Source organism: Gorilla gorilla, chromosome 6 (genome assembly GCF_029281585.2).
Source record: "Gorilla gorilla gorilla isolate KB3781 chromosome 6, NHGRI_mGorGor1-v2.1_pri, whole genome shotgun sequence".
In the NCBI taxonomy this organism is placed as follows: domain Eukaryota; kingdom Metazoa; phylum Chordata; class Mammalia; order Primates; family Hominidae; genus Gorilla; species Gorilla gorilla.
The window spans coordinates 110572422-110596429 of NC_073230.2; the positions used below are offsets into that span (position 1 = coordinate 110572422).

Consider the following 24008-nt stretch of genomic DNA (forward strand, 5'->3'; position numbering starts at 1 on the left):
TTTCCTATCCTTCTCTTTTCTATCACATTTCTTCATAACACTAAATGGAGTGTAAATGAAACATAGAAATTATGTCAAGGTAAGAAAAGCTCTACCACTGAAGATTAAGGAAACCAGGAGAGCATGGCGCCACTTTCTCTAGTCTCTCTGAATAGCTGATCAGTTCGCTCTGCTTGTGGATATGTGAGTGTCTTAAAAAAAAAAAAAAGACAGCCTTTTGCCCTCCTGTACATTTCCATTTCCAAGTTTTATTTTCTCACGTAAATGTTTAAAGCAGTACTAAAAGAAAAAGATTTTAATTAATGATTGGAAAGCTCAGTCTGTTTCTCATCATCTTCAAATAGGTTTTTTTAATGCAATGATCATAAAATGTATATACCCAAACAAAAGATCAATATTTCAAAATTTGTGATTATGAACCATTCCTATTCTTATTCCTTTGAATCATATGCATAACATTTAGGTTTGGCTCTACTTATTCTTGTGTCTTTTCCTGGGGGGAAAAAAATCAGTGCAACCAGGGAAAGTGTGGAAAAGAATCCTAACCAGAGCTATTTAAACTAAGTCCTTTGACATTTCCCCTAGCCTATAGTGATCTCATGGTGTCCTTCCTTACAACCAGGTCTAAAACTAAAGAGATTTTTGCATTCACTTTCAAAACTGGTTGCAGTTGCCAAATAAAAAGACGCCCCTCCACCCACAAGCCTGAGCTGTACAGAGCTACAGAACGTTTGTTCTATCAAGGCTGTCAAGAAATATTTGGATTCAAGTCACCAATCCCCTACAAATGATGGAAATTTATCAAATGATGTAAATGCTGCCGTGCCTCATTTGACTCATAATTAGATTATGCTGACATTTTAATGTGCATGCACAGGACATCTTAATAAAGATGTATTCCTGAAAAAAAAATGCTGTGATTTTAAACAAATGAAGATGATCATAGGATACTACGGCCACGTGAAACAGAACATGACAGGTACATGAAGAGATAGGAAACACCTCCTGTCTTCATGAGATCTCAAGATGAGCTGGGAATGGAGCAGGACAGACAGGAAGATTCTCCCACCCAGCAGGCTGGCAGTGCCTCTGATTTCAGAGCATCAGGCTCAGTGCCCAGAGGTGGCAACTCCAGGCTCCACATCAATCAACAAGAATATATGAAACACTCGCTATGTGTCTAGAACTCTGCAAGGCACTCCACAAGAGAAGTTATGAAAAATAACCTCTGCTCATTAGAAGCTTACAATGAAGTTGACAACACAAACAAACACACAACACATAGAAAAACGATTTCTGAACAAGGCTCCATTACACAACACAGCAAATAATATCAATATTTTAATGTGTGAAATTGTGCAGTAAAAATAACTAAATACTGAGAGTTTCTCAACTTCCATGTGAAAATTGATATTCAATCAAGACAATATTATGTGTTAAGTACCTTTACATTATCAAAATTTCATTAATCCTTGCTGGAGAACTCTGTGCAAAAAAAAAAAAAAAAAAAGAATTATTTCCCCACTAACTTAATTCCATATAAGCTTAAACTTACATATATAAAAGTATAACTCTGCCCCAAAAATCCCTAAAAAAGTGTTAATCAATGGGCCTTCTGGATCTTCATATTAATTATTTAAACATTGACCCTAAGTCATTACTACCAATTCCCAGAAAAGAACAAAAATCTCCCCAACTTCCATCTCTACCAAAGACTTTTAGACAAACGTGACTATTCTGTATGTGATAATAGTCTCTGTTGATAACAGACTTCTTGATGTCCCCACTACTTGCAATTTTGAAAATTGAAAACAAAAGAAAATACCTTTGCATAGTGAGACAAGCCGTGCTATTTTTTACTTCTCTTTTCTCTGTCTTTTTCCCAAGAATCTCATAAAGGAAGGACTTGAATTTGTTTTACAGTCACAATAGGAATGGCTTGAATGTTCTTGTTTGTATGCTAACATTCCTAATGCTGGACTACATATGCCATTTCTAACCTTGGAGAAAAGTACTTCTAAGGGCCCTTAGTGTTTTCTCCCCCTCATCTCCTCCTGCCCTTCTTTCTCTATGTGTGACTGCATCCTTGCGTCCACCACTTATTTCTGATTTGATAGGAAACCTTCTATTACTGGCCTAGTTACTTATAAGACTATCTAGGGTAACTACACATGGAAGTTTCCTGGACAATCCTTGTCTGTGCTGTCCTGGCATGATTATCAATAGTTCACTTTTCACCACCCTAGACTGTCATCATTTGAATGATAAATTATAAAATTTTCCTTTTTTATATACTCTATTCAAGGAATAATCATCATTACTGTTCAAGAAAAGCATATATCTAAATGTACACATCATGAATAAAAAGTGTAACACCTACTCAGATAAATAATTTTTTCAAGCTAATTTATTTGGCTGATAGAATGTTTGCCTATACATATTTTATCCCTAATTTGAGGTAAAGGCTTATTAGTGACTTGTGTTAGTAGCCAAACTCCCAGTAAACTCCTTCCAAACCCAGAAAGTTAGACATATGTACAAATCTAGTGCATGGCAAATGAAGTAGAAAAAAATAGGTAGTAAGGTTTTGCACATTTAAGTACTATGCCATGGAGTCTTCTTTCTTAATACAGAAAATAAGTCAGGTTCAACATCACAATAATCATCAAACTGAAAGTTAGTTAATCTCATCTATCTTCTTCTTCTGGGAAAGATTATGGTTAGATAACTACAGCTAGATACTGGTACTAAAAAGAGGAACTGTGATAGGCAAGGCAGTATAAAGTGCTTCCCAAAGAAAATGAATGTTGCTCACTTTGGAATCTTATGAAATTCAGTCTTGATCATTCTGATGGGTGTGTTGATACAGGATAGAGGGCCTTGTCCTGTTGCTTCACTTTTCTTTAAGCCAGTCTTATTCTAAAGGCTTGTCTTATCATTCAGCTCATGGGGACATTTCTTGGGCCTGTTCCACACTGCAGCCTTGAAAGCTGGAGCAATAAGCAGATACAACCAGGAATGGAAAAGAAAAATTCTTATTTCCTGAAACTCTTCCCTCAGGGTTCTGTCCCTTGGTTTAAACCCAAGTTGAATTATGACTGAAGTTGTTCAAACTTTTTTCTCTTCACATTGAACTTTGGTTATTATAAGTAAACAATTTATGTGGTACACCATGTCCACACTCCTTTGCGGTAAGACATCACTCAAATGTAGAATCATAAAAATTTCAAGGATCCGTATGGTGTAATGTGCCTTATGGTATAACCTCTTTAGAACAGAAATTTCTCTGAAATGTCTCAAAAGAGCTCACACAATCAATTTTCCTTTCCAGAATTAGAATAATAAGCGATGAGTATCATAGCAAAGGTAGCAATCAAAAGTGATCACACGCCAGTTCAAGAGTATAATGGAGAAGCAAACTGTTTTTTAGTACTATATATGAAATGAAATTATCATTTGTGGCAGATCAAAAATGGACAGTTATGTTTTTCACATCTATGGCTGTTATCCTGCTCTTTTGTTGTTCATTGATTATTGAATTCTTTCGTTGTTCAGTATTGTGATACACGTGTAATTCATGGCTGATCACAAACGGGTGGTTGTATTTCTAAACTATCAGGTTTTCTGCTGCTCTTTCCTTGTTATTAGTGAGCAAGAGTTGTAGTTTGCACTGTCTCCCATCCTAACACCAGAGCCACTTGAAAGGATGGGGTACTGTAATAGTATTATTCACCACAGAACACCGCTTGAATCTCTAAATGAATAGTGATGGGGGAAGCCGCATCATATATGGTAGTATCTATCTAGGGTGCTCAAAACCAGAGCTCTGAAGCCTGTGGAAATCTTTCAGCTCAAGCCTTCCTGACTCCAAGTCTCCTTTTCCCACGTAATTAAATACCCAATTGAGCCAAGCTGGAAATATCAAAAAGTTTCACAAAGGTTTAAATAAATTCATGGATGCCATAGCTACAGGCAGCTATTAGGTGATCATGAAAGGCCATCGTGCCTTCCCAGGAAACACCCTCACATGTGAACACTGTGCTAGATCAAGCCCCAGCCTGATTTGCTTGAACACTGCTGGTGTCCAATGGCATTAAAGTACCCCCCACGTATGTTCTCTGGAACACAATCTTACTTTAGTGAAATATTAAAATAAGATGATAAATAAATGTTAAAACACTTTTACCAGTGACTCTAGCATTAGAAAAATAAAAGGATAGAAAAAGATGTAATAATGTTATCATTTTAAATGTCCTCAATTGTACTGAGAGATTAATTTTCTGCAACCTTTTCTCATGGGAAAAGCATTATTGTTATCCTTAGTATAATGTATGTTGTGATTTGATCTGTGAAAAAAATTTGCCTTTCAGCTGGATTTTCTAATATATCACATTGTGCATTACTTTGCCGTTATAATATATTGATATGAAGATCAGTAAATCCAGTTAAGTTGTGTCTGCCATTTTAATATGTAGATTTTAATTAATTTGGAAATCTAATTTTAAAAAGGTATCCTCAGATAGCTTTCTAAGAAACTGTGGTAACGTTTATATTTCCAACAGGTTCCTTTTGAAACAGGAAATTACCATGGTGTGAGCTAAGTAATATAGAGATGGCAAAATAAAAGTTGTGGTAGGACACATATTTTTCCCATGTATTTTAGAAATTAGATCCAATCCTAGAGCTGATAAATTTATTTCATTCAGTAATTTAAAACTAAAAGATCCTGGAATTAAGGGATAAAGGCAGGGGGAGGAGTAAAAAGTAAACTCTAAAAATCAGCTCTTGATTGAAAGTTATTTAATATATCAAAGCATTTTGTTGGTTGCACAAGTTGACAATGTAACCCAATGTATATTCATGAATTAATATGAGACCGTCAGGGCTATAGAGTTTAAGTGCTAGATGGCAAGTAGGTCCTCGTCAGAGTATAACATAAAATGTCAGTTTTATACCTAATGGAAGCGTTTCGAAGGTAGCAGTCTTCCATCCCTGATACAGACAAAAGGACATTTCTCAAGTCATAATCCTAAGCAGCCACACCAAACATGAAAGTTCTTAAAAAATAACAATTCTGCCAGAAAGCTAATTTGCCTTTACTGGGAAAACACAGCTTACCTGACAGGAATGATTGTTACACTCTCCATGAGCCGACTGGCTCTTTATTTGAAACAAAGCTCAATGAAAAAGCAACCAGACTTTGGTCTTATTTTAATTTTTAAAATTTAAGGATAAAATACTCATTTTTTTGGTATTATATGAGCCTTATATGGTACGACTATCTTACAAAATTATGTCATCTTAAAACATTCAGAATGGGGGAGTTCTATTGTACTATATTCTTATTCTCTGCCTTTCAAAACTGTAAGTTGCCTCCTCTGTAAATGCTCTTAAGGAATAATCACATATGATTGATGATTATATATCATAAATATATAATTTTATAGACCAAAATAATAATAATGGTATGAAATTTCTTCCAAGCAACAAATAATTTACATATTGAAGCCTAAACGTGTGGGAGGAGTGGTTCTTGCAAGAACATTTTACAGTTCTTCTACCTACAATGTGAATTTATGTTTTAGAGAGGTTTAGTAATGTTTAGTTAATTTTTATCTGTAATTCCTTACATGATTCTAAAGCAAAACAATATGGTAAACTTAACATGAAATTCATCACAGGGGCAAAAATATCCTGCCATTCTCTCAGATAGAAGTAACTCAGCATATCTTAACGTAGATCTTTAGCTTCTTAAGTATTTCTTGACCAGAGGTTTGCATACATGTGTCTTCTGCCCATCTCTTATTAAACCCAGTTGTGTGGTTTAGGAAATTCTCTACTGACAGAACCATGAAGGAATAGGAAGAATTTCTGGAGATGTTAGGAAAAAATGTATAGCATGGTCAGAAAAGAGTGTATTATTTATTCATAATAATACTAAAATGAAATAAGAAAGTGTTTTATTGGATAATGCATTCCAATTAAGTTTAAAACTTAGATATAATAAGTATGTTTTCGAAAAAGGATCTTGAAGAGTTTCCTGTGAGATAGTATAGAATACCTTATGCAAGTCACTTAGCATTTTGGGTCTTAACCATCTGTGGAATGAAAGGTGCCTTGCATCTCTGTCACTCTATTAATGCCTCTATGATATTAAGACCAGGGATTTAGAAGGCAGAATGAAAATCAAGGGACAATTTCATTATGTTCTTCTTCACATTTAGCAGTTCCAGATAAAGACATGGTGAAAGTCTGCATTTCTCAAACATGCAGTAAGGAGTTGCACATCTCCACCATGTAGAGTAGGAGGAAGCATGTCAATCAACTGGAGCCTTGCCTACCCCTGAAAAATGTTCATGTATGAGAGCGACATGTCTCCCAATACTTCCAGAACCCAGTATGCAACCAGGTTGTTCTAGGTTCTAGAATTCTAAATGTGGGCTATGCCTACATTTTAAAGGTGTTTTACACTCACTTTTTTGAATTTTTATGTTATTAGAAGTAGCATAGATTATATCATAATTCTTATAAAGGATCTCTATTGCTAAAATAAACCAATTTAACTCAACTACTTATACATAATTTCAACTACCCAGATAATTGGAAATATCAAAATATTTGGACTAGTGTACATAAATCAATACAATCATTGATTGGATTTTCCACTTTTCATTTCAACGTTTTATGACACAAAATTATAACCTAATTTTAAAGGACCTATATTTTCTGTATACCTTTCAGGTTCTAGATTGACTTTACTTTCAAATAAGTATTCTTACAATGAAAATCAAAACTTAATATTTAGAAATGGTAATCTTATTCCACCCTGATCTAAAAAGAAATTCAGATTTTTCTATTTTGGATGCATGTAAAAGAAACATGTTTACATACATGCTCATACGTAAAGCAGGGTAAATTTGTCCACTAACTTGGATCTTAGAGGAAAAAAAAAGTATTAAACATAAGTATGAGATTGTGGTTGGGGGAGTTATGATAGCAACAAAAAGAAAGTAAAGATGAATTTTAAAATGCCATAAATGAATTTCAACTTTAATTCCCCATTTTCCCATCCAGAACAAGTGCCACCCAGGACCAGTTTTCGAATGGATTCCTCTGGCAAGTATTGTTCAGTACTCACAGTTCTGTGAACAAAACGTCTTCCATTTTGTGTAACAAATCATTCTTCTGATAGTATCAGTTTCCTAGTATATAATCACTGTGCTACTTTAGTCACCTACATAAAACATGTATTCAAGGTAGACAGCAAGTCTCATCATGGTTAGCCTAAATGCCTGCCAACAAAAGACAAAGGAAAACAGTCATATTCATGAATTTCTTTCATAAAATACTCTAGTAAAAGGCTGGATTAAAAGCAGCTGCCAAAGAGAGCCATCAGACTGACTAGGTCCGTGCTATGTAATACAGTAGCCACTAGCTACATGTGGCTATTGAGCACTTGACATGTGGCTGTTCTAAATTTAGATATGCTGTAATATATGTGCAAAATCCACACTGGATTTCAAAGACAGTACCCAAACAAAAAAGAAAGATTTCATTAATTATTTTATATTGATTTATGTTGAAATAATATTTTGCATATACTAAGTTAAACAAAATATATTATGAAAATTTATTTCATCTGTTTTGTTTTCTAAAATGTGGCTACTAGAAAATGTTAAATTACTTATGTGGCTTACATTTTATTTGCATTGAATAACACTAGACTAGATACAAATAAGAAGCTAGAAGGTCTCAAGAGATTTGCGATTTAGACATTTCCAAAGAACGGATTAGAAATGTTGCTAACATAGAATGAAATTCTTTTCAAATCAAGTAAATATCTATATCAACTTAATTTTTTTAAACCATGCCAATTATAAAATACTATATTTCAATAAGATTTTAAGTTAGGCTAAAATATCATATTTTAATTTTAAGAGCTTTCAGTGATAACCAATTAATTTATTTAAAAGCAAATTTTTTTTTTTACTTAACCATTTCGAAAACACTAATTTTGGTTTAGGCTAAAATATTTAACATTATTGTACAAATGTTGGAGGAAAAAGAAGATTTAATTTTTTTTGCTCTTAGAATTCGTGATGAAAATGCTTTAAACAGCTAATCAGACCACCAGATTGAAAGCCAGAATACTCAAACAATTGCGGAAAATAGTGTTTTATAATAGTAGCACTATTTCAGGGCTGTGGGCTCACAGCACACATCTCCAGAGTGTTTCCATGATGACAGCTCATTATCCATCTCAGCATGTTCTAACACCCCTTGGAGAATATATGTGCCTGAGATCATTTCATTCTGTAAGTTTCCATGTCATTTTTGGGGGGATATGTAGAAAATATGGAAGATATTATTTAGTGTTTTCTCCTAAAATAATGTCTAAAGTATTTGTTTAGCTTGGTCTAAAAACTTTAAAGCATGATTATTCCTCTATACTGACTGCTAAATCTTTGCAATTTTTTTAAAACATTATCTTATGCTCAGAGAGAAAATGGGACCTAGTAATTACAGTTGCAAAATGAAATCAAGATTTAATTTGGAATTTTAAATCTCAGCTTACTGGTCACAAAAAGCACATGTCTTAAAAATCTCAGATTCTGAATGCACTTCATTTAAAAACAAGAGAAGGAGAGTGGCCCAGTAGTTTAGATTACTTTGACATATATGCAAAGTAATAGTTTACCTTTTTAAAAAATACATTACTTAGAAGACAAAAGTTATAATATAGTTGGGGTATATTACGTTACTGTGCAATTCAGATTTTGAAGAAAAGAACCAATCCAAATAGTTGATTGAATGTCCACACAAGTTATCAGAATATTCTGGAAAATCATGACTGCATTTAAAATAAATATATCTTGCTTGGCGCTGTGGCTCATGCCTATAATCCCAGCATTTGGGAAGCCAAGGTGGGAAAATAGCTTGAGCCCAGGAGTTCAAAACCAACCTAGACAAGATGGCAAGACCTCCATCTCTACAAAAAATTTAAACAGCTGGGCGTTGTGGCGCATGCCTGTAGTCCCAGCTACTTGGGAGACCGAGACGAGACGGGAAAATGGCTTGAACCCAGGAATCTGAGGTGGTAGTGAGCTGTGATCACACCACTTCACTCTAGCTTGGGCAGCAAAGCAAGACCTCATCTCTAATAAAAAATACAAAAATGGCCGATTGCGGTGGTGCATGCCTGCAATCCCAGCACTTTGGGAGGCCGAGTCTGGCAGATCACGAGTTCAAGAGATCGAGACCATCCTGGCCAACATGGTGAAACCCCGTCTCTACTAAAAACACAAAAATTAGCTGGGCGTGGTGGTGCTTGCCTGTAGTCCCAGCTACTCGGGAGGCTGAGGCAGGAGAATCGCTTGAACCTGGGAAGTGGAGGTTGCAGTGAGCCAAGATCACACCACTGCACTCCAGTCTGGTGACAGAGCGAGACTCCATCTCAAAAAAAAAAAAAATACAAAAATACAAAAATAAGATAAAATAAGTAGATGCCCCATGTTTTTTGTCACATTTATAAAATGTCTCATCAAATTATGTGTTATGATTCTGACTCAGATAAATTTATCATAATTATAAGGTATATTATTAACTTTACCTGCATAAGATCCTTAGGTACAGAGGCAAAATTGATAGTAGGAAGTTCTAAATAATACATATTTATGAAACTAAGTGATAACTCCATAGTGGAATAATGCTGTGGTTCATTGGGACTAGGAGACTGGAGAGTGCCTTAAGGCAACTAAATTCAGGTAATGTTTATTTAGCAACTCCTACAGACTGTGCATAATGGAACACTATAGATGGCCAATGATAATTATGCCATCACCTAAGGAGAATATTAGTGAGAAACAATGGAATCTATGGCCAGGAACTTTGAATGGGCAACTCCACCCAAAAATAAGAGAGCCAGGAAATGGGGTATCACAGAAACGACTTCCAAAGGAGATCTTTCCTTGTTTAGGATCAAAAGAAATCTGAAGTCATAAACAGTGCATCAACGATATCAAGGCACTGAAATCAATCAGTATGAGGAAAGAAAAAGAGGCCATTTAATTTGGTCACTAGCATGCATAGTGACCTTAAAGAGTGCAGTAGTGCTAAGAGAGAGCATAAACCAGACTGGCAGGAATGAATCAGAGATAGAGTGAAGGCTCCCCTAGAGACTACTTTTCCTAGAAAGAGATGGAAGGAAGGAGCAAAGTCGTATTTAGGATGGAAAAATCTGAGCTTATGTGAAGGCTGAGGAGAGAACCAAATAGAAACTGGGAGATGGCTTCTACTATGGCTAACACGTGCTTGGTCACATTCACATACCCACAGGGATAAAGAAAACAACTAACCAGAAGGGATATTTTAAAGGATGGAGTATTAGCTACTTACTAGGTAATGTTAGATTTGAGCAACAGAAAGTATATAATTCCTGTTTAACTCTTTCTATATCTGGAGTGCGTAGAAATCCAGAAGTCAAGACCATGTTTAATAACCTTTTTTGATTCCTGATATCTTCCTCATGCTAACTTTCCTAGATCTCTTTACAAGGAAAAGCCCAAAAAGTGATGCTCTTTCCAGCAGGAAAAATTGAATAAATGTATCCTCTGTGCCAAACTGTGATGATAAGCCATGGTACTTATGTTTTAATTAAAACATGAAAGGGGATTCAAGTACCAAATTTTAATTGACATGTTTACAGCAGCATCCCATGTGCCAAATTAATTCATAAAAATGTTGTTCTTTGCATTTTTGAAGATTGAATCCATTCATAAAATTAATCAGTTGTGTTCAGTTACCCAGCCTTTTCCCTAACTGTGCACAGAGCTGCTTCTTTCAAAAGCAAGACTAAGGAAACATACAGCATGTGAAGCCCCTAGAGTCTTCATGTGAAGTAGGAATCAACTTTTGAAATCTGCTTTTCTTTATTATGAGAGAGGTTGTCCTGATACCTGGATGTGCTCACCATTTGCCACTTTTTAAAGTTCGTTTTTGCAATATTGGTGTGAGCCCAGAATAAATTAAGACTTCTAAACTTCATTTCAGTAACTTGCCACAGTGGTCATGTAAAATTCCATCTAGGAAGAGGATCATGAGATGCTTTGTTCCATAATGCCTGAGGATCCAAGGACCCAACTTCTAAGAAGCAACACTAGCCACAGCTGGCCATTGAACACTAATATCCAAAGAATGCTTTGTCTCCTCTTAGTCCATTTCTTTACAACCACTGCCTCCTCTTGAGCTGCATTAAGCGACACCTGAGAGTGTCTCTGACAGTTCTGCAAAAAGTGCTGAGGAAAAAGAAGATTTTTTTTAAAAAGAGCACAGAAAAAATAAAGAAGGGAACAGAAGAGTGAAAGGATGGGGCACAGTTAAACAACATGCAAAGCAACTCAGGTCCATGTAGGTGTCTACCAGACACCCTCATCTAACAACCTCCCTGGTGCATAGTTTCTTGAAACAAGACAAGGGAATAGTGATTGTTAACTCTGTTGCAGTGAGGTAAAGAGATGGCCCTCGGATTTCTTCACTTTAAGTTCTTGCATTAATAAGGAAAGAGATAAAACATGATACAGTAATTGAAACATGTCGTCGGGCCAGAAGGGCAACTAGGGGAAACTCAGAAACATCACAATCTGCCAAGAGAGCTAACAAAGCAGGAAGGAAAAAGAATGATGTCTCCCAGCTTTGTACATATAATTTTAGTTATTTTGTAAAGCCAGACTCCAAGGAAAAAAAGAAACCAAAGAAAAATTATCTTCCTAAAATGTTCTTATTTTCCCTAAAAAAAAAAAAAAAAAAAAAAAAAAACTGCTGCCTCAAGGCACAATCTATCATATGAACTTCTTTTCCAGTTGACTATTTCTGTAAAATGTCCAGACCCTGCAGCCTCTGAATCTGTGTTCAAAATTAACAAAGAAATAAAAAATAAATCACGTCTACCAGCATTCTTCTCTAAGGGGTCTCTCTTTGCCTCTCTTTACCTGCTCATGAACCATGAAGCTGGCCACCCCTGCTGGGAAGAATGGAAGAGTGAAGATGAAATAAATGGCTGGCACATACCACCCTATGTTTGAAATCAGGGTGGGTCAGAGCAACGGGATCGGTATTGTCACCAAAATGTGCATAAAGAGCAGGAAGAGGAGAATAAATGCCTTATTCGTGTCTCTGTTCTTCAGAGTTCAATAAAATTTACTTGCTAAAATCTAGATTTTTCTCCTAAAAAGAAGTCATAAGTTATTCATTAAAGAAAAGCCCCTTAATTCCTCCAGGAATCACAGATTCTCTGACAAAAGACAAACTTCTTGTGCCTTGACACCTCTGAAAGTTCCATTCCTGAGATGGTCATAATTTCGGCATTTCTTTAGGGGAAAAGTTTTACGTAGCAAATAAGATGGATCACACAATAAAGGTCTTATAAAGCTCCTTGTGCAATATGGATGGGTGCTGAAGTCACTGGAAGAACAATTTCCCACTTAGCATATTCAGTGGTGATGCAAAAGTGAGAAGAATACAGGAGATGAAAAGTTCTAGTTAAACATATGCTGGCTCTATCATTTTAAGTGTCACAAATACAGCACCTTCTATTTGTATTTTTAATGTGTATGTGGTCTAGAGTTCCTCCAAGCTTAAAGTGACTTACAGAAGAGATTGCCATGAGCAGTTGTATTATCCTCAACTTGTAGAAGTTTGAACAGTGATTGAGCACTATCTGTCATCTCCGATCTCCCCTTGTCTTTCTCCTTCCCTTGGGAGGAGTACAGATACCTGCTATGATTTTGTAGAGCTCTACTCCATCTGCCTCCAGACTCCCAAAGGCTTAGCACACACCCCAATATGTGATTTCATATATGATATACAGACTTCAGAAGAAACTGAGTTCAAAAGCCGGTTGTGTCTCATAGAATGTAAGGCAAAATTTTCATCTTTCCTCTGCCACCACCTCTATTTAATAGGAATGGAATTTTTTAAGTTCTCCCATCTTTAAAATATGACTGATTATATAATTTCTAAAGGATGTGGAGGTCTAACTGGTTATTCTTCTTGCAGAGTTTCGTATTTTTCATTGAATGGAAAAGGTCTTGGTCATGTGTGCATTTGGTCATAAAAGGGTATGAATGCTCATTGAATCTTGTACAATGCATATTAACATATGTACTTAAGTGCCTGATTCATCTTTATTTAAAAGAGCACCAGACAAATAATCGGCATTTGCCCACGTCTCAGAAGTGAATGATGCCTTTCACATATCCCTGGGAATAGCCCAGGTTGTTGGGCACCAAGGCAAGCCTGTATAATTGTGCTTTGTACACTGTATCACTCCAGCAGTCCCACCTACTGCAGAGCCTGGAAAATATTTGCCTGGCCAGCATTCAATGAGCCTCTCTCTACAACGAGTGCTACTGTATAATCATGTGGCTCAGACATAGATTTTTGTCCCATGAGAATTCTCTGAAATCTCGTCTTAATTTCTACAACTATCCTGTTTAAGCAAGGGGAATTTTACTTAATACCTGCTTCTATCAGTTCTAATACCTCCTTTAAACCATTCAGGTCCAGAAATCACTAAACATTTCTTAAGCAAGAGACAGCATAATAAATAGTTCTTTAAATTGCTGATCATCTGCTGGCACCCCAGCAGTGGACATGAAAATATGCGCAGCTTGGTCACAACTGCAGTATTTCCCCCTGAGGAAGGTGCCAAGGGGCAAGGGGACAGGCTAAGCATAAATCAGATTCTACTTAAAAAGTCAAAACTTTTTATATTTAATAGTTTTAGTTTCTTCTAAGGCTGAAAAAATGACATTCAGGAGAGTTTTTCATCTTATTTTGAAATACAACTGTGTTCTTTCAGCTGACTTCAGAAAAGTATCTTCTATTTATTTTGAGTACTCTCATGAAGTCAAAAGTCAATCTATGGCTTGCACATTCTAAAATGTTTCGGTGATAAAAGTCCACCTTAGACCCAGATGAATTTCTATCTGTAAGTTATAAAAACCCTAAAGGAGTTTGTCAGAAAATAAATGCTTCTTGAACCTCAATACAAGAAAGTTTAAATTCTATATCTTCTGATTTTTGCAGTTTTAAGAGAGACAACTTCTATTGGGCATACGTTTATACCCTACACACATACACACACACACACACACACACACACACACACACACTGCTAAACTGGATGCATCATGTCATAAACAGATATTAATAAATTACCAGGCAGTGCTTTACTGGACAGTTCCAGGGTTTTGCCATCTGTTCTCTCTTACTTGCGCAATAATTGTTCTAATCAGAGTAAACATCCTCAAAGTGACAGTCTAGCTTCTTGAGGGCAATCTGAATGCTCTCAGGAAAATCAAGAATTATAAAGGCATCAATTTTTTTACTCAGAAAATTCATGTACTCTTTCTGCTTCTGGTAATACCCCAGTAGTGCCCTTGGCTGGTCACTATTATTCCAGGGACAACCTAAATTTGGAATACCTACTTTTTTGCTGCCATATTTTTTGTATCCTCTATGGTTTCCATTGACCCTAACAGCACTCTCATTAATCACATCCACAAAATTAATTTATCATTGGTATGTTCAGTTCCTCAGGGGCTGGGAAAGAGGCAGGATTCATTACTCAATGGGATCTCCTTTATGCCAGGTCCAGATTATAAGGAATTGGATGTTCATCTTCGGAGGATGGAGTCTGGATTTGGCTTCAGAATCCTCGGGGGAGATGAGCCTGGACAGCCTGTAAGTTGAATCTTCTTTATTTCCATGCCTGGGGCTGTATTGTATGAGTAAACACCAGGGAAAATAGTGTTTAGTGTGATATCTAAAAGGAAATGTTTTAGGACTCTCATAAAGAAGTTTAAGCTTGGATTTTTTTTTCCTTGCTGTTTTCTTTAAAAAGATCTCACGACATGCAGTTATCTCCACGACAAATATCTCATTAGAAATCACATTCAATAGGGACATTGCTCTTTTTTAGAATCAATTGAATTCCTCTTGAGTATTTTCGTTATCTAATTGCACTGAACCCCTGGTATCTTTGGGTAACAGTTTATGAGTAGAGGTAACACCCACCTGGGAACAGCAGAATTATGTATGTTTTTAACCAAAACAGCAAAGGAGATAAAACACAGGGATAAACAGAAATAAAATCAAGCTCAGCACTGCAGAATCTCAGCCAGATTTGAATTAAGGGATTACCAGAAGGTGTTCATAAAGTCAACTTCAGTTGGCCTAATATATATTGGGAAATCTAGAAGGGCTTTGTAGAACACTTTGTGTGTGTGTATGTGTGTGTGTGTCTGTGTGTGTGTGTGTGTGTGTATTCACAGTGAAACATAAAATACTAGCAGTCACTAATACACAGAAAACACAGCAAGGCTAGATTTATGAGCATATGTTAAAATATAAGCTATAAAACACTCATTGTAAAAGATGTGTCTTAAATGGCACCCAATGTGACTAAGTTAGGTCCACGAAAGTTTTGAATAAGTGAAGGGCCTGAGCAGTGCAGTCAGCTATCTACATCCCATCCGGCTCTGGCACCTGAACTCCATCCTAGCTCATGTAAGGGAGTTAAATCTTAAGCCTCAGCTTTCTCATCTACAAGATGGGGATAACAGTAGTGCTCTATTGTAGAGTAGCTTTGAGGATTAAAGGAGATTATATATATATATATATAAAGGTCTTGGCATTATGTCTGGATCACATTAAGTGCTGAATAAATGTTTATCATTATCAATTTTGTTTCTCTTGTTACTAGATTCTCCCAGGAAATATACTATGTGTGTGTGTGTGTGTGTGTGTGTGTGTGTGTGTGTGTGTGAGTATATATATGGTTTTTAAATATACTATATGTACTACAAATATTATATATATGTGGTTTTCTTGAGACAGAGTCTTGCCGTGTCACCCAGGCTGGAGTGCAGTAGTGCGATCACAGCTCACTGCAGTCTCAACTTCCTGGACTCAATCAATCCTCCCGCCTCAGTCTCCTGAGTAGCTGGGACTACAGGCATGTGCCACCATGCCTGGCCCCAGAAAATAAAATTTAAAATAAACATAAAACCTGGGCAGAAATCTTCAGGAGAAAAAGTTAATCTAATAAATGAGAGGAATCTGAAACAGTTAAAACTGTCTCAGAGTAAAGTAGATTGCCTGGGAGAAGAGTGGGCTCCTTCCCGCAAGAGGTATTCAAGCAAGCAATGGGAACCTGGCAGGAACCCCGAGGCGCTTCCTCTGCCCTGCGGGAGGAGTTGAACTAGATGATTGATGAGGTCCCTTTCTACAGAAAACCCCAGGAAGCTGAGCTTATACTCCAAGGATGAGGGCTCTCCAGGAAAAAAGACTTATTTCCGAATTCCTGGGGATGAAATTTGGCAACAGTCAACCAGAACGTCACTAACTTCCCAGCTGCCAAAGAAGACGTGAAGGTGCTTTTGCCAGGGAGGATTGGCCAGATTTTTCTTGGTGCTTTGAAAGGAGGGAAAATGCTGAGGTAAAATACAGGGCTCAAGTAACTTCAGACTTAAATTTATTCAGAGACTAAATTAAGAATCTCATGTCACAAGGAAAAGGAACTCTTGGCTGTGTTTTACTCCCATTCACAGCTTTGTTTACTCTCCCCCATCTCCGATTCTGAGATTACCAGGGATCCTAGGTGACCGAGTCAGCCCTCCAGCCTCCCTGCCCTCTATAACTTACCTTGTTTTATAATAGAGAGAACTGAAAACATTCTCAAGTCCCTTCATATCTGTAAGCATTTAACGCACTGATTTATGCTACAGAACCTCCTGACCTCCGCAGGATATTTATACAGCTTGGCTTCCTTCAGGATTGTTCATGTGTCTGCCGATTTTGTTTAATCAGCAGGATTTTAAATTTCTCCTAAGCAAGGACTTTGTCTTACCCTTTTTTTCCAACATGAGTACTCCATAATTGAAAAATGTGTCATTATCCAGAGTGAGCCAAACTCGAGGTTAAGGTCACAGTCTTCAGACTGCCACCTCTGCCCAAGACTCCTGGCATCAGCTGAAATAAGTTTGCCAAATGTCAGAGTCTAAGGGAAGAGTCTCCACAGACCACCCCAACTTTAAACACTAGCTCTGAATCTGGGGGCCCCACCATGTAGTAGGTTCGCCGTGCACTGGTTGCCAACTTATCTGTGTCTGTTGAGACAGAACACCCACCCACACACCAGGCTACATGAAGTGGATTTATCACTTACAGGGAGGCAGCAAGTGACAGTAGAAGCCAAGGATTCATGAAGAGCAAGTTCCCCCAAGGCTCAGGAAAGCTGCCTAGGACAGATGGAGTCTCCACTCACACTTGCACCTCAGCTGAGGGGCCCCAAAAAGCAGCCTACTGTGGGTTTTCTACCCTGGAGAAGTATGTCACACTGGACTCAAGCACTGAAGGACATCCTGTTTCTAGGGGGGACTGGAACAGAACGCAGGCTGTTCCAGCTAGCCCCTCTTTATCTCAAGATGTTGTGTTCCTAGCACCTTCTATAGTTATTCTTGAGAACTACAAGAGAAAGCGGGGAAAAAATTGGGTGAGTCCAAGGCCACCCAGAGAACTGTCCTGTGCTCACAGCTTTCCTCAGGTCCAATAATTCACTAGAACAACTCAGAACTCAAGAAAGTGCTGTACTTATGATTATGGTTTGATTGTAGTGAAAGGATAAAAATTAGAACCAGCCAAAAGAAGAGATGCACAGGATAAAGTCTGGAAGGGTTCCAAACGTGACACTTCCATCACCGTTAAGGACTTGTTACCCTCCAGCATTCATGCAGAGAGGATTGCCAGCCAGGGATGCTCACCCAAGCTTTGGTGTCCAGGGTTTTTATCCCAGTGTTTTGTTACATGGGCATGATTGATTGAACCATTGCCCACAAGGATGACCTCAATCTTCAGCCCCCTTTCTTCCCCAGAGGCCAGGCTGATATCATGTGGCTCAAAGACGCAACCCTCTAATTACATTGCTGGTCTTTCGGGTATGGTCAGCCCCTACCCTAAGATTATTGGTGAGGCTGGCCCCATCCTGAGTCATCTCCTTAGCATAAACCATCAGGTATGGTCAAAGGGGCTCACCATGAATGACAAAGACACTCCTAATTCCAAGGGTTTCGAGGTTACCTTTCAGAAACCAGGGAGAATGGCCAGACTTCACTTTGGGCTGAGACCAAATTATTTATGGCAAAGCCATGTGCTCAAAAGATATCAAATGAATGAAACAAAATGAAACCATGCTCAAAATAAAATCCAACTTTAAGGCAATTTTTGTATCATTCTGTGGGACACTGAGCACTAGCTGAAACAATTACAGGGCATTTAAGGGTAAACCCATCTAGAATCCATTGCACTTATACTAACATAATACTTCAAACTTACCAACCTAAGGGGTTTCCACCAGAAAGATGAGCTCTCTGTTTGTTCCGGAATACACTGACTCATGTGCTCTTTTTTCCCCCTTTTACTAATCTCTGAGCTCCTCGAAGGCAAGGACTGTAATTTAATGGTGTTTATGTCTTCCAAGCCTAGCCTGGTACGGTAAATATTTATTAAATGGAATTGAAGACAGTATTTTTTCCACCAAGTCAAAACTGTCACCTGAGCTTCTCAGAACAAGTAAGGATCTGGAGTTTATATTTTCTGAGGCCTCTAAATTCTACAGGCTCTGTAGAATTAAAGTGGCCTAGTCCCAGAAACAGATAGCGTCCTGGCGGCCCTATAGCATGTTTTGTTTAGTTCCCCCAGTATTTTACAATTGTTGAGCGCCAATTAATTTCATCTTTTGAAAAACGGATTTTCATCTTCTCTTGAAAATTAAATTTAGCAACATTGAGCTTGCCTTTCTCCATGACAACAACTGGCTGGAACTAAGCAATGGCCCCTTTTAGACTGAGCCTGGCTGCAGTTCCCAAAACTCCTGTATGCCTGTGCTACTCTTTAAAGCTACTATCTTTGAGATTCCCATCCCAGTACCCAACCCAGAGGACTGAATTAAAAGACATTGGAAAGATGAATATTTTATGCCAATTGAGACTTCAACCAGGGCCAGATAATTACAAAACCTAACCTAAGCACTGAAAAGATTATCAGGTCCTTTCTCCCATTAATAAATACAAATAACATTAAACTATAAAATAAATATTAGGCAAAGCAACAAAGTTTCTAATTCTTTCTATGATACTTACTTTAATAGAGTCTTTACAAAATGAAATTCTGAATTTATTGGACCCCTTGGCTCATGCTTTGTCTGCTTTGGGGGGAAGCCAGAACCCCATTCTGTAGATATTATCTTCAACCGCTCCCCTCCTCCTCCAAAAGCAGAAGGGATTGCATGACTGAGTCACAGGGAGGGAATAGTCTTGGCTGGCTCAAGAGGAGAGTGGCCTTGCTGGACTTTGCCTGGTGCAGAAGCAATAGAATTGTTACCAGAATGGAAGATGTCCTGTTCAAAATGAAGCTCAGATGTGTGAATGCAGCCATGATCACCACCCAGCCTCAGGACATCTTTCTGCCTGGTTTGTACACAAGTTCCCAGGTTCCTATCACTTCTGAATATTGGCTTTGCATTCCTGAATCCTTTCTCCCCTCCAGTGGGCAGTCATCAAGTATTTATGATAAGCCTCCTCAGATTACATGGATTGCTGGTTATCCTGTTGTGTTTACTTAGATTTATTCTGGTTTATTCCTTCATTTGAATGATTTAAGACATACTCATGCTGCAAGTTAACAATTTTGACATTTAAGCCATAAAGTAGCAGCCTAAGTCTCTCCAAAACAAACAAAGCCAAAAAATTAGTCCTGAAAACTAGAATATTGAATCTCAGAATGACCCCGTCCGGGAGAGTGAAACTGTAAAGATCTCCCATAAGCCTTTCCTTCCAGCTTTTCCACATTCTAAGTCCAGAGATAACAAACAAAATGTGCTAGCCTCATTTAGTTGCTGGTGAGCTACAAAGGGAGAGGCATGTAAGGTGATTTGGTCCCAACTAAAGGAGGTCTCATAAGTACATCAAATGGGTTTCTGCCTCCATATATACGAAATGGTATTGACATCCCAGGGTGCACATTAAACACAACAGCACGGCTTTCAGCAAATAATGAACAGCAGGACTCCTGCTCAGACAAAGCATACAGGCATTTTTCCTGCAAGAGGAAATACTTTTCACAGTTAAATAACAATAGAAATAGAAAGAAGTGAAAAGTTGCCAGAAAGGAACAAAAATGGGATTTCCAGCTGTGAGCTGAGGAGATGGAAAGGCATGAAGAGAGAGAGATCTGGAAAACACTGCATTGGAGAAAAGCCATTCAAAGACAGGCGACGACAGACCTAGTCTTTGGCTCAGGAGTGTGGTGCGCACTGGTTGGAGGAGTTTCAGAAGGAAAGAGCCTGAAATCTGCTCACCACAGTGGCGAGTTGTCCCAGGCTACAGATACTACAGAGCAGATACTACTGGGCTTAGGCTAACATCGGGCAGTGCAGGAAAGAATGAAAGCGATCAAAAGGCCTGGAAAGGTGGTTTTGGGTTTGTGTGTGTCTTACTTGTTGTTTTTTTCTTTTTAGTGTGAGTTTTTCCCCTGACTTACTGGCATCGCAGCCACTTGAATGTGAATTGCTGTTATTTCACATCAAATGTTCTGTTTTGTTCTGTGCCCTCACAGCGAGAGATAAAGTAGAATTGTTTTGTTTCTTTGGGGTTTTAGAGAAGGCAGTTGAAAAGTTAGGGCCACAGATCAGTTGTTCATGGAGAAGTTCTTTCTTGCTCTGTTTTGCCACAAAGCTCTCCCTTCAGGGCCAAAACAATGGGGATAGGAAAAAACAAACAAACAAACAAACAAAAAAAACCCTCCTCCAAGGGGGCAGAGAAGAGAAAACTGAATAGTGGAACTGAAGGGTCAGCTGAGGCTGAAGAGTCCCCCTGGGCTAGAGGGAGGTAATGAATGGGGCAAGGCTAGAGTTGGCTGGAAGGTTGACTGGCCAGTGGGCCAGGGGTCAGCAAGACTAAAAGGGTGTGACCTGGTAAGTAAGGGATCCTGATCCCAGCACCAGTGGTAAGGGGAATAGGTGTCTTAGCAGAACTAGAAAGCAGCTACTGTGATGGGTCAGGGAGCTCAGGTCTTGTGCTCAGCCAACTTGGGACGTGATCAGTGAGACCACAGATCCTGTGGCTATTGGGAAGTGAGAAGAATCAGAGCCTTGCTATCAAAGGGTGATTGATCTGAGGACCAGCAGCATTCAACTCCTGGGAGCTTGTTAAACCTGCAGAATCTCAGGCCCCTCCCAGGCCTGCAGCATCAGACTCTCATGGGGTGGGTCCAGAACTGTTTTAATAAGCTCACCCGGTGATTCCTATGCATCCAAAAGTTTGAGAACTACTGACTTAAAGGGTCAGATATCCTGAGGCATGTTCGCAAGAGCTTAAGCAAACATGAGAATGTATGCATTGGGAAACCAATATGAGTTACAGTGCAAGATACAATCATAGATTATCCAGTCCCTACGGTGGCAAAGGGGAAATAATAGAATGTGTCAAGTGTACAAATCATATTGGAAGTAAATGAAAAAAAGTTGTTATTTTCTCAGAATAGAGAGATATGTCGAGCTATCTCTGTGTCAGCAGTGAAATATAATGCACAAAGGTGCCAAATGCCAAAGGCTAAGGAGCACAGCGGCAGGAGAGCTGGAAGCAGTGACGGTGCAAGTGGTCAGCCTCTGCCCAGCAAAGGCTGCAGCTCCTGATGGGTGGAGCAAATGTAACTGTACAATACCGCTATAATGGGCAAGCACCACCAGCAACCACACAGCACACCATGCTCAGCTCAATTCAACTTTATTTAACAGTATGGCAACCTTTTCTTGAAAGACAGCTAAGGACACATTATATAATGTAACTATATAATAATATATACATATAATAATTATGTAATACTATATAATTTATACTTGTGTTATAGTGAATATGCTATTTATTAGATATTCAATTGAAGGGGTAATTGAATATACTGCCTATTTAGAAATAAATATATAAGAGGCCTACTCTAACCAACTCTAGCCCTACCTTGACCACATGACTGACACCAGTCTCCACCACTGTATTTCTTCCATAGTATATCCTTTCTGGCATCCTATATAATTTACACATTTATTATATTTATGATTGTCTGACCACTAGAATGGAAGCTCTATAGGGTAGTGATTTTTGTTTATTGTTCACTGATGAATTTCCAGCACCTAAAAGTATCCTGGGCTCAATGAATATTTGTTGAATAAATGAATTAATGAGGGGAGTACTTCATATCACAGCAATATGGTAGAAAAGCAGATCTTTTACTGGGCTCTGTTTTTCAATACATGATATTAAACTGCTGGCACACACTGTAATGTTGAGAGTATCTGTAAATGTTGCTGTATATCTTGCTGTTCTCCTACAGCAAGAGAGGAATTTTCTGATGTGAAATTTCATCTTTACTATTTTTGTATAGGGCCCAGTAGCAGCTATGGCTCTCTCAGTTGTAACCACTATTTTGTGTTTTACTTTCATCAGTTAGAATCAGAGCTATACCTTAAAATTGATTATTAACCAGCCAAGAAGTTCACAAGCCATTTTCTTTCTCTATTACTAGCTGTAAAGTCTCTCACTAAAGTGTATCGGAAAGCTAAAGGTTGAAGCATTTTCTTAAGGCCAAACCAACTAAACGCAACTTTTCATGGGACAGTGGAGAAACATTTGTTTTAACTGGCTTTTGCACAAAGCACTTACCAAATCTTTGAAGTGCTCCATAGTGGGTTGAGCCTTTTGAAGAATAGATTGGAACATCTTTGTAAAGAAACTCATAAATTCAGGTTGGCATGACAAGAAGGGAAAGTGGAGAATATCAGAGCATACCCAACTTCTGGACTGTAGTGAATGGTTACAGTGAGTTGCAGGGAAAGAACTGCACTGTGCAGCCAGTCTAAGGCAGGAGATGTCAGGCCTGTCCTGCGACAGCAATCATGAATCATTTGTCAGAACACTTAATATTCCACACAGAAGCAAATCTATTTCTCACCCTACCTCACTCCCCAGGAATAAGGGGAAAGCAGAAGTAGTGTGGGAAATTTTCATTCCTATGTAGAAAGAGAGCTATTCCATGGACTAAGTCTGTGATGCCCTTCAGACTATAACTTTGCACATACCTGAGAAGTCCTGGGTGTTCAGATCTGGCTATCATGTTAACAGGCCACACTGAGCAATGAGACTAAGTACAAAGGAATGGTTCTGCTGCCAAGCCTAAAGACATGCAAGCCCGAAGGTCATGATGGAGCAACTCTGCAAATTAGCTGGAATTCACAGATAGGGGATTTGAAAGAAATTATTAGGCCTGAAGGAAATCAATCTGGAAGCAAGGGATTTAAAATGAAACGTAGCCTCTGTAGTATCATCAGGCTAATGGTAACCACTGCCGTCAGCTGCTCTGTGGCTAAGCCACTGGCAAAAGAAAAGGGGGACCTATTGGTCATGAGTTTGAAAAATTGTTTATAGGTTAAACAGCAAAATTAAAATATGTAATACTATTTTCTTTCCTCTGAGAAAGAAAAAAGCCCTGCTAATGGACACTAAACTGAGTGCCTCTAATGGGACATGGGAAAACTTATGTGTTGCATTTCATCACAGTCCCTGGTTCAGGGAATTATAAAAATAACCACATTTCCTAGACGGGTACCTTCTCACTTCCTGGCACAGTAGCCACCCAAACAGCAGAAGCACTTCAGGGAACAGGCAGAACTGGGAATGTCCTTTGCGTAGAGGACAGTGCTCTGAGGAAGTATTCAAAAGAATAGAACAAAAATCTGAAGAAGGTTTGAGATTTTTTTGAGTAAGTCAACTGGCCAGAAAAAGCCAACTATGAGTTTGCTTTGTTTTGTTTTGTTTTCTCCTTACCCTCCAGCTTTTCAAAGCAAAGAAAAAGAAAACTTCCAATCTTTGTCAGAATTTAAAAATGTGCAACACATGTAT

General features: G+C 38.2%; 1 protein-coding gene across 13 annotated transcripts in view; it reads left to right on the top strand.

The window, feature by feature from the left end:
- MAGI2 (membrane associated guanylate kinase, WW and PDZ domain containing 2) overlaps nucleotides 1-24008 on the top strand; it is a 1444461-nt gene that overhangs the window by 1265117 nt on the left and 155336 nt on the right. For 8 of the 13 annotated variants that reach the window (XM_055347909.2, XM_031012777.3, XM_055347904.2 and 5 more), the window contains 2 exons: nucleotides 7075-7116; nucleotides 14651-14742. In XM_055347909.2, coding sequence (XP_055203884.1) covers nucleotides 7075-7116; nucleotides 14651-14742 — 134 coding nt within the window. The remainder of the gene's footprint in view (nucleotides 1-7074; nucleotides 7117-14650; nucleotides 14743-24008) is intronic. The other 5 variants (XM_063708679.1, XM_031012778.3, XM_063708680.1 and 2 more) reach the window with 1 other exon arrangement.